General features: G+C 39.0%; 1 protein-coding gene across 15 annotated transcripts in view; it reads right to left on the bottom strand.

Moving 5' to 3' along the window:
* TRPM6 (transient receptor potential cation channel subfamily M member 6) overlaps positions 1-15,941 on the bottom strand; it is a 247,770-nt gene that overhangs the window by 168,564 nt on the left and 63,265 nt on the right. For 13 of the 15 annotated variants that reach the window (XR_010337037.1, XR_010337031.1, XR_010337032.1 and 10 more), the window contains exons 12-17: positions 12,424-12,558; positions 10,942-10,995; positions 7,790-7,930; positions 5,018-5,143; positions 3,163-3,440; positions 1,586-1,814 (exon numbers count right to left, since the gene is read on the bottom strand). Coding sequence is in view for 1 of the 15 variants with exons in the window: in XM_012454052.3 (XP_012309475.2) it covers positions 1,586-1,814; positions 3,163-3,440; positions 5,018-5,143; positions 7,790-7,930; positions 10,942-10,995; positions 12,424-12,558 (963 nt within the window). In the remaining 14 variants the exon portion in view is untranslated. The remainder of the gene's footprint in view (positions 1-1,585; positions 1,815-3,162; positions 3,441-5,017; positions 5,144-7,789; positions 7,931-10,941; positions 10,996-12,423; positions 12,559-15,941) is intronic. The other 2 variants (XR_010337041.1, XR_010337044.1) reach the window with 1 other exon arrangement.

The following is a 15,941-nucleotide window of genomic DNA, read 5'->3' as shown; positions in this document are numbered from 1 at the left end:
AAATTCACCAACCAAGCACTGAGAAAATAGGATCTAGACATTGGAGAAGAATATTTACTGAGGCTTAGAGAAAAATTTACGTAGTTAATTCAGCTTTGTTTAACAGCACTCTCTGTTTCGGAGCAAAACATTTAGTATTACTTCACTTAAGTCTCCTTTCGGTGTGAAGTATATGAAGCAGAAGAATTCATTTAGTTCTCAGAAAAAAGATTTCTAGTAAACTAGAGTATATACAGGACAAAAACATGAGGAAAATAATTTCTCAAACCACCAGCTATCTATATCTTATCTCACTCTCCGAATGTTTAAAAAGGGTCAGAACTTATGTAGCTAGAGGTGGACCCATTCACATCTCTAATTCCTCAGTTCCAAGGGTGCAATCAAAGCACACCATTGCAGAACTTCTGAAAAGAATTATTGTTTCTCCCATATTTTCTTTAAAAGGATTTATGTTGAGATCCTTTTTGACTGACATTTCTCTTATTTCTGTAATTTCATCAGTAGAGAAATAGTCATTATATTCGGGACACATCATATTTTTAAGAACTCTAGGAAAAATAAAATTAAAATATAAAATACAGAGTTATGTAGTTCTTAAAACTCACTCTTTGTCTCCTTTTATTTGGTTTCATATGTACTTCTTAAGCATGGCCATTACCTAAATCCTTTAGACTTAGGTATGATGTCAAAGGTTAAATGTCCTTAGCAGTCAAGTAAATTAATCTTGATAATTTAAAATAACAGAAGAGGCTGAGAATTTTGAGATGGTTAGTCACGTGAACAAATGTATTTGAGGCCAGCCTTATGAAACAGTCACTTATTCCCTCAAAAAAAAAAAAAAAAAAAAGAAAGAAAAGAAAAAGAAAGAAAGAAAGAAAGAAACCACACACACACACACACACACACACACTGGGTGAGCAGAACAACAGAAGTTATTAATTTTATTTAGTTTATTATCTGTTAGTATTCTTACACTGAGAAAAAATTTCACTAAAAAGTCTCATTTATTTTTGTTGTAATTACTACAGGCAATAGCAACTAATAATAATGAAATCTTCCCCATGTTTGTCTATGCTTTTAACTTCTTCTATCCACCCCTTACCTTTGTGGTGGAGAGGGCAGGTACAATTATACCCATTTTTCAAAAGGATACTGTGGCCATGGGAGATAAAAGTCGTTTTTACAGATTCCTCTGGGAAGACCCCAGATCATCTGTGTGAATCAAAGATATTAACTGGGCTGTAAGGACAATCTGGCCGCGACATTTGTCACCCCGTTGATCGCCAGGGTTGATACAGCTGATCTGGCTGGCCAGGCGGGTGTCCTCTTCCTCCCTCACCGCTCCATGCGCGTCCCTCCCGAAGCTGCGCGATCGGTGGAAGAAGACGGCTATCCCCAAGAGAGGAGCACGATCTTCGGTCAAGGGTATACAAGCTGCTGCGCTCCCCTGCTGAACCTCCAAACAAGCTCTCAAAGATATTAACTGATTTTCCTGAAGACACACTTCTGGAACAAAATGTAACTCGAGTACAGAATTTTATACCAAACTAAATTAAACTCCATGAGGGAAGTAAAGTAAATTTACCTTTAACCAAGAGTTTTTCCTCATTTTTAGGCGCCCCATCCACATGTCCGTCAGTAACATTTGGGTACAAGTATGTGAGACAAAGGGTCGTAATCCCCCCGACACGGCCAGTTTCAGGCAGGTCGAATTGCTCCAGTTCCTGAGTTCGTAGGTCAGCAGCGTCATGGCCATGCGCTCATTCTGCTTGAATGCCGTCTCCAGCAAGTCCAGAGCCAGCCGGCCAAACTGCCTGCCATGACGGTGGCAAATGAAGAAAACAAAGGCAGGTGAGAGAGCTGCATTCGCACTATTAGAAACACTTTAGAACATTTAGAGACACTGGTTGTATATTGTGTGACCTGAGATGAAAAAACAAAAAAAATTAAAAAAAAAAAAAAGAAGAAGAAGAAACAAAGGATTGGAGATGAGGCTCAGAAAACATCAATTCATAAGACTTTCTTAAAAAAAAAAAAAAAAAAGCCAGCAACTTCAGTTTCCAGAAACTATTTGAAAGGAATTACTGCTCAGGAAAGGGATTCTTCTCCCTTTCCTGAAGGAACAGGACTAGGAGGTTTACATCGTAGCATACAGAATTTAATTCACACCCGAGCTATTGATGGGGAGTAGCCCCTCTACACTGTTGGACATAGCTTGGTTTGGGATTAAATACAGGCTTATACATAGCTTGGTTTGGGACTCCCTGATAAGACCAAATGAAGTTGTTTGTTTTGGACAAAAGAGACTGTTCAGAACCCAACTAGCAAGTAAGGAAAGCTGTGGAGCCATTTTTCTTTTTTTAAGATTTTATAAAATATCTACATGACTTAAGAAAGCTATAGACCTAGACCTGGAGAAACCCTCATGTGATTTTCCAGGAGAATGTTTTCTCTGAAAGGTAGACACTGTCATTCTCTGGAATTTGGTTTTTTGGTAGAGACAGGGTCTTACTATGTTGCCCAGGCTGGTCTTGAACTCCTGGCCTCAATCAATCCTCCCACCTTGGTGTCCCAAAGTGCTGAGATTACAGGTGTGAGTCACTGCTCCCAGCTGGGAATTTTTAAATCAAAATTATAAATTAGTTTCCATTGATTCTAGCTTCCATTCTTTCTTCACTACTGTAACACTTTAGTAACTTTAAAACCAAAAGGATTTTTAACTTTTCTGTTTTCCACCATTACTCTCTGGCTCTTTAATACGATGCATTTACTTGTTTTCCCACCTGAGAGATACTTAATGAAAACGATGTCTTAATTTAATGTAGCATCAAAGAGTACGAGAGTTAGGGGGAGTTTTCAAAATTATTAATTGAACGTTTCATAGTTAGGAAACTAAAGCCCCGAAATCTGGTCAACTGACTCATCTAATTAGTCAACAGCTGGACTAGAACCCAATTCCCCTGACTTGAAGGCCATCTCTCTTTCTTTCCTTTACCTCACAAAGCTCCGTAGAATACTTGAAGACCCTTTCGATAGGAGAGTCCATAAAATGCATGGCAGTAAGTCCATTTGTCCTACGAGTTTAAAGATGAGAGAGATAAAAGTGTCTAACCATTCTAAAAAGTGTTGATGTTTAGTATGAAGTGAAGAGAGAACATTTACTTTGAGTAATTCTTCAACTCCTCTGAGGCATCGTCCACCATGTGACTCTCCTTAGCTTCATGGGCCATTGCCCGGTAGAGAATACACGCAATCACTGCTTTCACCGTGGCCTCCTCTCCATGCTGCCAGAAGAACATGGCCATCTTCTGCCTTTTCATCAGCACAGCCCAAACCAGCAGATCATTGTAAGGGTAAATAAAGCCAGTAGATTCAGGGTCATCTGATACATTTTGTTCTTTTGACTTCTTCCTTGATTTATGAAGGACTACAGACTTTCCCTGTTGGAAAATAAAATAGGAATGAGTTTTCAAGTACTCAGATGCACGATGTTTTACCAAATTCAACACAGCAGGTATCCTAGAGATATTTTTTTAATCACTACTAAAAAAGAGATAGAAGCAGGAAGATTTTTATAAGCCAGCAAGCAAAATTTAGACCATAAAAGGTCATCTACTTCTTGTTGCACTTAACAGATCCAGAGTCCCTAAACTGATATATCTTAAGGTCATTTAGCACAACGTAAAGCAGCACCTCTTTAGGATATATCCAGAGTGCTTAACTGAATTTGAAAAGTGGATGGGTAGGGGGCGATATAACAATGTCTGAGAAATGGTTCCATCTTCCTTAAAGTAATAACATTGTGCAGTATGATGAGCACTGAAATAATAGAGACTCTATGACAATTTTTAATTTCTTAATGGGTCAAAATAACATATTGGATAAATGAGAATGATATATTTTTTTAAAGCTCTAACCTCACTTAGCAAATAGATTCATTATCTTTCCTTTGGGAAAACATCCCTAGTGTAACTATGTATCCAAATAGATTGATTTGAAGTTTCTTTTCCTTTATATTTATCAGCAAAGGTAATAGGTGACCATGAAATACCATTCTCCACCTGATAAATCCCCACACACTCCTATATCACTTTGTGTGTCTCTATCTCTGGGCCCATCATACCACACTACAGTTATTACTCTGTGGAAGATGAGACCATTTCTCAGACAGCATTATATCCTCCCCTATCTATCTACCCACCTTCCAAGTTCAACAAATCACTCCGTATAATGCCTGGCAAATACTAAAGATCCAATAGTTACTGTTTTTAATTTGAGAGGTCATAGTGAAAAGTTGTAATTTGCTTCCTCTTTTTCTATAAACAAAAGGAATTCATGTTCATTGATGATGACCAAGGCTAATTTTATAAAATACCTCTTTCATACCAGGAGCAATGGAAAGCAAACTTCTTTCAGCTAACATAATAACCATTTGCATGGAAATTCTTGAGCAAAAGCATTTATTCTCAAAGGAAATTGGGACTGGAGGAGCATGGGACAAGGAGGAATAACAGTGTTATACACACACATACATACACATCGTCATCATCATCATCATCAGACTGTAATATTAGGCTTATATTAATTTCAAGAAAACCTCAAAAAGAAAAAGAGAAAAAAAAGATGCAAAAGGTCAGTGCGAGAGAGAAGTAAAAGAAAAGAAGGAAGCAGCCCTCACATCCACCTGGCCTTAGGGAACAGGACCTGAGTATGGTGCTGGGTTAATGATCACAGTTTTTAAGTACCATCTCATAGACTGCCTGACTGAGTCACTGTCAAGACAGAGCAGAGATAGCAGCAAGGAAGACAGGCTAAAGTGCAAGCACAGAGAATCGCTGTGCTTTTGCTCACTGTTGTTAGTGGACAGCTGTGTCACGCTTTTGACTTGCACCGTCTGTTTACGGCACTTAGAAAAGGTCCCTCTATTTGCACCTCCCTTTCTTTGATGTAAATGAAGAAACAGTCTCGAGGAGCAAAAACCATTTTCCTTTCAAGTCTAAAAACAAGTAAATAGTACCTTGAATTTGTGTGGCTGTGCAGTTCTAATGAACTGGGAGTGCAATGTACTTTCGGCAGACTCATTTGTATTTCCTGAGGAGCGTCTCCGGTGCTGGCAAAGGTTTTGAACAGAGCTGGTCACTCTCTGGCACATGTTATTATTTTATTTTTAAAATAAGACAAAAGGAGGGGAGACGATTATACTGGTTTATTTCTAGACAATAATGAAAACCAAATATAACGTTGTGTCCTACCAAATATCCATGCCTCTGTCTCTCATCCATGATTAGCACCCAACAAGAGCCTCTAATGATCTCCCTCACATTGTGCATTTTGTCAGTTCCTAACGTCTGAGAGAACACACTCTTTTGTTCCCTATTATATAACTGCATTCCTTCACTACGTGGAAATTCCATTAGAATGAATGGATGTTCTCTACCTGGAACAAGTTCAGAATAGGCAATAAAGATTTACAGTTCTGATAAGAAAAAATTCCCATTCACAAGCAGCTCCAAGGTTAAGGTTAAGTCAGAGAGTTATGGAATTTCTCAGGTATTATGTAATATCTCCACTGGAACTCCAGTGGCTAGGCCCAGAACAACACAACTCACTGTCATTAGCATGAGGTTTTCATCAATGAGAAACAAAAACATAAAATATGATAAAACCCATAGGCTTTGTTTTTTAAAATTCATTTATTAATTTCTTTTTTTCTTTTTTTATTTACATCCCATTTTCTGGGGATATTAATTTATATTTTTAGAGACTGGGTCTCACTGTGTTGCCCAGGTTGGCCCCAAATTCCTGGGCTCAAGCAATTCCCCTGCCTAAGCCTCCCAAAGTCCTGGGATTATAGGCATGAGTCACCATGCCCAACCGAAACCACAGCCTTTGAACTGCTTTATTTAAGTTTCTGTTTTGTTGATAAAAATTAAACATAGAATTGATGAGGTGAAGACTTTTTAAAGGTAACACCCAAATTATTACTATTGTAATACAGAATTAACAGTGTCATTATAGTAATTATCATAATGACCATTGTTACTAACAATTACTCTACACCCTCTATGTACCAGGAACACGGATTTTTTTAATATATTATTTTATTTAATCCTTCTGACAAATTTATAAAAGGGGCATTACAATTCCCTTGTACAGTTGAAGAAACAGGCACAGACAAGTTAAGTTTACTGTTCAAGATTACACAGCTACTCATGAGCAAAACTAGAATGCAATCCCAGCCAGATCTCTCTGACTCCAAAATCATGTGCTTGTAACTACTACAGTCTAGTTTAATATGACACACAATAAACTCTGCACTCCACTGTTTGTTAGACAAAGAAATGGGTGAGTTCATACTGGCAGGTCATTTAAAGAAAGGGCACTAAGGGAACGTCCCTAGCAAGCTCCACAGGGGGCTGCACCAAGGCCAGAGTCAGTCTTCCTACTTGCCGCTGGGAACCTCACAGCAACGTCTATTCTGTTTAAATGAAGTAGCTGATACCTCCTAAAGTGTATCCTTATGCCTTTGAAATCTTAATAACGAACATTTTTCTGTGTCAGATTGGGTTTCCTGTTTTGTTTCTTCATTTCTGAAAGCCAAGCTGGGCTTTCAGGTCACTTGACTCTTTATAAAGGTTCTCATGTAGCTTGATATTCTAGGCTGTTTATGGGATCTGACCCCAAACTGTCTTTCTAGTCTCCTCCCTTAAAACCATATGCCATGGCCAGGCATGGTGGCTCATGCCTGTAATCCCAGAACTCTGGGAGGCTGAGGTGGGCGGATCATGAGGTCGAGATTGAAACCAGCCTGGCCAGCAGGGTGAAACCCCGTATCTACTAAAAAGACAAAAATTAGTTGGGCGTAATAGCGAGCACCTGCAGTCCCAGCTACTCGGGAGGCTGAGGCAGAAGAATCGCTTGAACCCAGGAGGTGGAGGTTGCAGTGAGCAGAGATCATGCCACTGCACTCCAGACTGGCGACAGAGCAAGACTCCATCTCAAAAAAAAAAAAAAATGACACTTATTCTCCAGCAAAAAAGGTCTTGTCACTGCAGAAACATACCGGAATATCCAAAGGCTGTGCCCTTTACTGCTTCTTCTCTTCTCTCAACAAGAATACCCAAAACTAAATTTTCTATCCTCCCCTCATCTTCTAATAAGAATTAGTCTCCTCAGGTTGCTAATCTATAATGGCAATTTCAAGAAATAGGCAATGTTTCCTCTGCTAACTACTAACCAACAATTCTAATTTTACATTCCTAGACTCTCAAAACTATAATGGAAAATACAATATGTATCACTTGTATTTTTAAGGACATTCTACATGCATCTGTCAATATAATCACTACATGCTCATACCAAGTTTGTTATCTCCAGGCTATAGGCTATGATGAGTTTACATATCTAATCTGATTAAGCTTCTGATATCAGTATTTTCAGAAGGAAAAGAAAGAAAAGAAAAAAAAAAAGAATTGGTCATCTCTGCCTCTAACCTGCCTCATCACATTACTTCTAGGTCACTATAGCATTTATTATGCACTGCTTTGTGTTATGGCTAATTATTCATAAATCTGTTTCTTCTAAGAGGTTCTAACCTTCTGAACCTTACGAATCCCAAGCCAACACTGCAACACGTAGGACAGTACGTCACATACAGCAGATAACCAATGTCCATAAATGACATGCCCGTTTTAGAAGCTATTTTCATCTGAACTTCCCAAGCTATTTTTCTAGAACAACAATTCCAAATTACTCTTAATTTTACTTGGGCACTTTTTAATTACTCTACCTTATGTTTTCTGTAGAGGTTGTTGTAGAGGGCTCTGAAATGTTTTCTAGTGTAGCTGCTGCGATATGCTCTACCAATGAGGTATTCTACTACCAATCCAATGTCAATCAAGGTTATTCGGTAGCCTGAGAGAAGAGTATGCTGCAACAAAAACATGCAATGACTTTTAACTTTCAGTTGACTTCCATTTCTCTTGCCATGCCATTAGAATATAATCAAACTAATTGCAAAGAGCTAGACACACCTTTCAAATATCTTTACAAGCTGATCAATTTAAATGAATAGCTATTGATATAATCTGCTAGTTCAGAAGAAAAAATATCTTGGTCTTAATACATTTTTTCATTTCATAGACATTAAATGTGTGCTTACATCTATGCATGCTCTCTCTCATTCTCGCTCTCATTCTCCTAATAATGCACACAAACACCTAAACACACACTTTTGAGTACAATACATTTAAATATTGCTTTTACTCCATATTGGGTTCCTAAATGGAAGCAAGAGAAAAATATTAAGCAAGTAGAAAAAACAAATATGTATATAGAGTTTTTAACTAGAAATAATATAGCTACTCCAACAGAAGTAAAATCATAAAGTATATACTGAATGTGTGCAATCTGAAATTAACATTGGGTTAGATTTGATTTTCAGCTTCTCTTTGTTGAAACGGATACAACATTTTGCACTGTGTTGACTACATCAGATATAAAACAAGAATATGGAAGGAAGTAGAACAAAAACAAGGACTGCAGAATGACAGAGTCAAATTCGATATCAGAACATGAGGCTCATGCCACCAGGTTCTTCCTTGAACTGAACTTAATCCAGGATAGAGAGTATAGTTTTCTATATTTCAGAGCATATTTGGCGGTCTTTGTATCCATAATCCACTTTTCCTATGGTCCAAAATCCCACAGGATATATCACAAGAGTATTGAAGTTGTCAGCTTTCATGTCTATCTTCCTTTACAGACTGTGTGGAAGGGTCTGTCTTTGTCTACCCAGCGTTTAGCATATGAATCAGCACTTGGCCAAGCTGAGTAACTATCTGAAACTATATACAGGCATACCTTAGAGATACTGTGGGTGCAGGCGGGACCACCACAATAAGGGGAATATTGCAATAAAGCAAAACAAACAAAAACAAAACCATAAGGCTGTGCCAAGACAAGTGTTATGGCTGGTTGGCAGGAGGGCTGAGAGGCAAATATCCAAGTATGTGGGTCTTAGTCTAAATGAAAATTATTTTGACTCCTTAAATTGCACTTTACTACCTCTTCATAACTGTTCACTTTTGAACTGTTCATTCATAGTAAATTGTTAAAGGCACACAGAGTGTTGAAAAAGGTCTCTGAAATGAAGATTGTGACTAATGTTCACAAAGCATGGAAGAAGAAATAAGATTGCATATGTATGAATGTAAATAATTTTTCTTTTTCACATTCATAATTTACTTTTTTCAAGGAATGCCCAAAGTAATGCTCTTATTGCTCCTACTTAGAACATATTTCACCTAATTCATTGCTTTTTTTCAGTTTACTGTGGCAGAGTTTATGAAAAAAATTTTAAAAATCATTTTCATATTGCATAGATCAATACAAACTAAATTTACATGGGCATGGACACTTTTGTTTACTGCGAATTTTCCAAGGAATAGGACGTCCATAATTTCAACACTTCGGGAGGCTGAGGCAGGTGGATCACCTAACGTTAGGAGTTCGAGACCAGCCTGGCCAACATGATGAAACCCCATCTCTACCAAAAATACAAAAAATTAGCCGGGCATGGTGGCACACACATGCAATCCCAGCTTCTCAGGAGACTGAAGCAGGAGAACGTCTTGAACCAGGCAGGCAGAGGTTGCAGTGAGCTGAGATCACGCTACTGCACTCCAGCCTGGGCAACAAGAGCAAAACCCATCTCAAAAAAAAAAAAAATTCCTTTCACTCTGGCTCTCCTGCCACATCAACATAACCTGAAAGCTCACTTTCCTTCTAAAAAGATAATCAAACTTTGAGCCGGGCACCGTGGCTCACACCTGTAATCCCAGCACTTGGGGAGGCCGAGCCGGATGGATCACCTGAGGTCAGGAATTCAAGACCAGCCTGGCCAACATGGTGAAATCCCATCTCTACAAAAATACAAAATTTAGCCAGGCATGGTGGCAGGTGCCTGTAATCTCAGCTACATGAGAAACTGAGGCAGAAGAATCACTTGAACCTGGGAGACGGAGGTTGCAGCAAGCTGAGATCATGCCACTGCACACTCCAGCCTGGGCGACAGAGTGATATTCCATCTAAAAAAAAAGATACCAAACTTCAAACTTCGAAAAAATAAAGAATTTTTAAAATGTGCCTTGGATGGATTTTAACCATAGTAATAAATAAAAAGTACTCCCAGTTTTCAGGGGATGTGAATAAAAGTCATTGGTAATTAAAATTTTTTTCGTTTTTACTTTTTTTTTTCTTTTTTCTGCTGTGAAGAATATGAAAGTCACCGGTAATTAAAAGAGAAGAAACTGAGGTATAGAAGCTTGTTAAAGTTGGAAGGTCTTGGTAACTAATGGGGGATCAAATAATATTATTTTAGGTTTAACCTAACTCACAGTTCAGTGAGAACACCATGAGCACAACATGAGCAAGAGTACAGAACAGGGAGGGGAGCCACCTGCCTGCCTAGAACAACGCTTACACGCAGACTCACAGAAGCAGCAAGACAGTGCCAGAACTGTCACTGATATCCTAAACAATAAAAACAAAAACAATGGAAATCACGTATTAGTCCTCCAATAAAGATAACATAACCACAGAGTTCTTTTTTTCCAGCTGGTAGCATCACCACAGGCACCACCGTTGTATCATGTTAAGCTGAGGTTCTGATTAGAAGCATTGCATTTCTCTAATTCATGGCTTTTCATTAGCTAGTATCACCTAACTGGTGGATCAAGTCTTTTAAAACATAAAGTAAATTAAGAAAAAAAGTGTAAGAGTGTGGTTTGTTGATGAAATTGTTCAGATCACAGGTAAAGAAGATAGGTAATTAACCAAAGAATCCAAATCTGCATTTTACAAAGCAAAATTTAGTGACTCCTCTAATGCAAAGCTAAGCCAATATACAAAGATACATTCACGCCTTCTTAATTAGGTTACCTGTTTCACATCTTGGACGAGATGATGCAAGAGTGTATTAGTAGGTCCTTGTTTCTGTAATAAAGAACAAAAGGAAGAATTGTTCTCTTGAATTACCAGGTGCTGGGGGTAAAATCTTTATTTCAGAATGCATAAGTAACCCAGGATACTGAAAATTTTGTTCAACACTTTTAGTAATGAAACTTAAGCCAATTAATTCTAAAGAAGGTGTTTTTCAAGAGAAGATGTAATTATATGAAATATTTTTCAAAGCAAGATGCAAATATGTAAATAGTAAGACTTTATGTGATAAGAGACAGAAATGAATCCTAGGTAATTTATTACTATCCTTTATCACACAGTTACAAATCCTATCACATGAGCACATTTCATCAACAGGTATTTGTTGAAAACTTACTATGTTCAATCAGGGATTTAATGACAAATATAAGCACTATTTTCCAGGAGTGTTTATAATTATAGATAAGAGTGGCCGGCTACTTACACTAAAAAATAACCAACAATACATGTGGGTTCAAAAAGAGTTACCAACGTATGCTAGGAACGAATTACTGTGAACTAACTACAGTAATCAAGAAGACAAGACATGAATAAATCGTTGAAGAAAGAATAATATTTAAAGGACAAGAAAGGCTATTTCGAGAAGTGTTCATGGCTTGAGCAATTGGTGTTTTCACAGTGCGTAAGCCAGGCTAGTTTCAAAAGGGTTTACACGGGAAAGGTACAGGAACAGTATTTTAACAGTGGCCTTAGGTTGAGATACTTCTAATAACTCAATAAAAAGCAATTTGTTCTAATTCACATTTTAGTCTTTATGTTTCTACTAGGATAAAATAGAATTGATAAGAATGTTTCTCCTTTGGTTGAAAAGTCTGTGTATCTATAAACTATCTTTGTAAAAGAACATGCAAGGAGATAAATAAGACTTAAGCTGATCAATAAAATAATTACCGGGCAAGGTGTCAGAGCCCTGGCAATGGAAAGTTACTAGCTTGCAGGAAGTAAGAAGAATTTACTGACAACAGTTTAGGTTTTGAATAAGAAAAGTTTTATTAGAAAGAAAGAATGCTGGAGAAGAGTAGAGCAGGGTGCTTCAGCAAGAGAGAACTGAGCTCAAAGTGGTGGATTTTCCTCAGGAGTATTTATGGACCTTAAAGCAGGAGCTTAAGGGTAATTTGAACCACATTAGCCACGAGGGTCATAATAAATGATTGCATTTGTAGACATTCTGGTGCCTTAATGTCAGGAAGGATTCCACAATCAGTTTTAACATGCATGCATTTTGAAGATGTACAGAAATTCTAGTTACTTATAAATGTTGAGGAAAGAAGCCTGGAACTAGATCCCAACTTTAGATAATAGGGAAGTCTAATTACTTTTAAATTTCTCAGATAAGGAGTTTTGCCTCTGTATGGCCTGCTTGATGATCTTTGCTCTTCTCGAATCTGAAGGGAAATGATTGATGAAATGTTCCATACTCACTGTATTGTAGAGCTCTTCCAGTCGCGGGATGGTAAGAAAGCGATGGAGGTTCACTCCATATTCTATTAAGAGCTTCACAAAATCCACTCTATCCATCACTAAAGCATCTAACATTGCTTGTTCCAGGGCACCAGGCTTTAGAAAGTATAAATAAGAAATATAAACACAATTAAGAAAGTAGAAATAACTAAAGAATTACATGTTTTTTAACTCAAAACTACACAGACACAATAATTTTAAAATAAAGTCCTGCCATCAGTGGGTACAGGAAAAAAAAAACAAAAAAACTTTAAATACAGTCTTACTAGGCCAGCCATAGTGGCTCACACCTGTAATCCTAGCACTCTTGCAGGCCGAGGCAGGTGAATTGTTTGAGCTCAGGTGCTCCAGGCCAGCCTCGGCAACATGGCAAAACCCCATCTCTACAAAAAATACAAAAATTAGCCAGGCACAGTGGCATGCACCTGTGGTCCCAGCTAATTGGGAGGCTGAGGTGGGAGGATCAATTGAGCCCAGGAGGTCAAGGCTGCAGTGAATACTCCATGAATACTCCACTACACTCCAGTCTGAGCAACAAGATGAGATACTGTCTTAGATAGACGATAGACAGATAGATAGATAGATAGATAGATAGATAGTCTTACTAAGAAATGTGTAGGATTTAAGTGAAGACATCTTGAATAAATAAAAAATAAAATCCTATGTACATGGATGGGAAAACTTGTGGGTAATCCCCCATACAGGCACCGAGGAAGGACAGCTAAGCAGAACCCTGGCACCCTACATATATATATAATAATATCTTAGATCATAATCGGAGGAGTGCCTAAGTAGACACAGTACAGAGCATGAATTAGGGAATAAGCAGCTTATAATCAGAGGAATGCCTAGAGCAGACACAGGGCAGAGCATGATTTAAGGGAAAAACAGTTATACCAGGACAAGAATCCATGGCCCAGGTGGCAGCGTTCAGTATTGTAAAGATACCCGCTGTATGGCAGGCTTGGGGCGAGAGCCACTCCTCCTGATAAAGGAGTTGTAGGACCTTGCTCCAGTTCTTGTGGAAGGCTGCCCTCAAAGCTGCAATCGCACCTTGGTGACTGAACTTTATCAGCTTTTGTTACCATGCTGCTGGAAGAGCATTCCCCTGTAGAACTCATTGGAAGCTGCCAGCAGGTGGCGTAGACTCTGACAGCTCTGTCACTGCTATGTGACTTAAAGCATCCTCTTATAAATCTTAGTAGCTTGCCCATAGATAGAGGTATTGCACACTACACCCTCTTCACTGCACACGGCCCACCTCCATGCCTCGGTGACCTAATGGGGGTGGATCCCTTACTGCACACAGCCCTTGCCTCGATGACCTAATGGGAATGGACCCCTTGTTGCGCACTGTCCACCTCCCAGCCTAGGTGACCTAATGGGGGTGGACCCCTTGTTTTACTGCTCACGACCCTATCACTATCCTTAAAGATGACTTCACTCACTGCCCTGACCCCAAACCTATACACAATAAATACTCACACTTCTGGACATTCGAGGCCTCGCCTGACTCCACTCATAGGTGGCACAGTCCCCAAGCCTAGCTGCATTTTCCTTGTACTTCTGTGTCCTGTCTCCTTATTTCTCAGATCCTGCACTTCAGCACAGCATAAGGGACACCCCACAATCCTGTGGGCACTCAGCCCTACAAAAACTGATTATTGTAAATATCTCAAAGATTCCCAATGAATGTACAGGCTTAATGCAATTCTGATAGAAATTCAGGGGTTTTTTCTTCTTCTTGTTTTTGTTACTTGCCATGTTTCCATTTAAACTCTACCTGGCTTCTGGGTACAAATGGCAAGTTGAACACACTTATCTAATTTTTCTCCCACTCAAAACTTCATTAAAACTATACAAAAGGGCCGGGCGCGGTGCTTCAAGCCTGTAATCCCAGCACTTTGGGAGGCCAAGGCGGGTGGATCACGAGGTCGAGAGATCGAGACCTTCCTGGTCAACATTGTGAAACCCCGTCTCTAATAATACAAAAAAAATTAGCTGGGCATGGTGGCGCGTGCCTGTAATCCCAGCTACTCAGGAGGTTGAGGCAGGAGAATTGCCTGAACCCAGGAGGCGGAGGTTGCGGTGAGCCGAGATCGCGCCATTGCACTCCAGCCTGGGTAACGAGAGCGAAACTCCGTCTCAAAAAAAAAAAAAACTATACAAAGGGATTTTTGTTAAGAAATAAATCTACAAGGACAATGAGAACAAGACAGGAGACAAGAATGCAACACTTTGGAAGCTGGAAAGCAGATGGTCAAATCAGAATTGACTTAGCAGTCCCCAGAAAGCCAAATAGTTGAAGTGGAAAATGTCAAGAGCCAAACAGATTTATACTACAGAATTCCAACAGCAACAAAATCAATGTATACATGCCTAATCCCTAATGTTGGGGTCTTTCCAGGCATCTTTCCCCTTTGATTCCCATAATACTAGCAACAAGTCTTCTATCTTCCAGTCAGGGAATCAGAGGATTCTTTTCTGTTAATGTCACCAATACAAGAAAAAAGACATGAATATGTTGGTATCTGGGGGTCCCTGAACTCACGACAGGCAGATCACCCTACTGTGAAACTCTAACCTCTAGGCAAGTTCCAACTGCAGACTTGGCATTTCCGAAGTTTTTTATCCCCTACCTTTATCCTCAAAATGGTAAAAGAAGATATTGTATTCTGGGCCGGGCGTAGTGGCTCACGCCTGAAATCCCAGCACTTGGGAGGCTAAGGTGGGCAGATCGCCTGAGGTCAGGAGTTTGAAAGCAGCCTGGCCAACATGGTGAAACCCCATCTCTACTAAAAATACAAAAATTAGCCGGGTGTGGTGCCAGGAACCTGTAATCCCAGCTACTTGGGAAGCTGAGGCAGGAGAATTGCTTGAATCTGGGAGGTAGAAGTTGCAATGAACCAAGATTGTGCCACTGCACTCCAGCCTGGGCCACAGAGCAAGACTCCATCTCAAAAATTAAAAAAAAAAAAGAAGAAGATATTGGACTCTGGATACTAATGAAAAACATGCGGAAGGGTACAATCAGGGAGCAAATTTGCTCTCACAAATTAATAGCCTGCCAGGCACAGAGAGACAAACTTACCTGTGTTCACTCATTTGTGGGAGCTGAAAATTAAACAATTGAATTCATGGAGAGAGAGAGCAGAAGGATGGTTACCAGAGGCTGGGAAGAGTAGTGAAGGGGGTAAGGGGGATAATTCATGAGTACCAAAAAATAGTTAGAAAGAATGAATAAGACCTAGTATCTAAGCACAACAGAATGACTATAGTCAATACTAATTTAATCATATATTTAAAATAATTAAAGATTATAATTGGATTGTTTGTAACACAAAAGATAAAGGCTTGAGGGAATGGATACTTCTTTTACCTTCATGTGATTATTACACACTGTATGCCGGTATCAAAATATCCCTGATACCCCATAAATACATACGCCCACGTACCCACAAAAAATAAAAACTAAAAAA

Source organism: Aotus nancymaae, unplaced genomic scaffold, assembly GCF_030222135.1.
Source record: "Aotus nancymaae isolate 86718 unplaced genomic scaffold, 86718_ANA_hifiasm-v0.15.2.pri h1tg000041l, whole genome shotgun sequence".
NCBI classification, from domain to species: domain Eukaryota; kingdom Metazoa; phylum Chordata; class Mammalia; order Primates; family Aotidae; genus Aotus; species Aotus nancymaae.
Note: the sequence above shows the minus strand (reverse complement) of the source record. Positions and strands in the feature narration are given on the sequence as shown.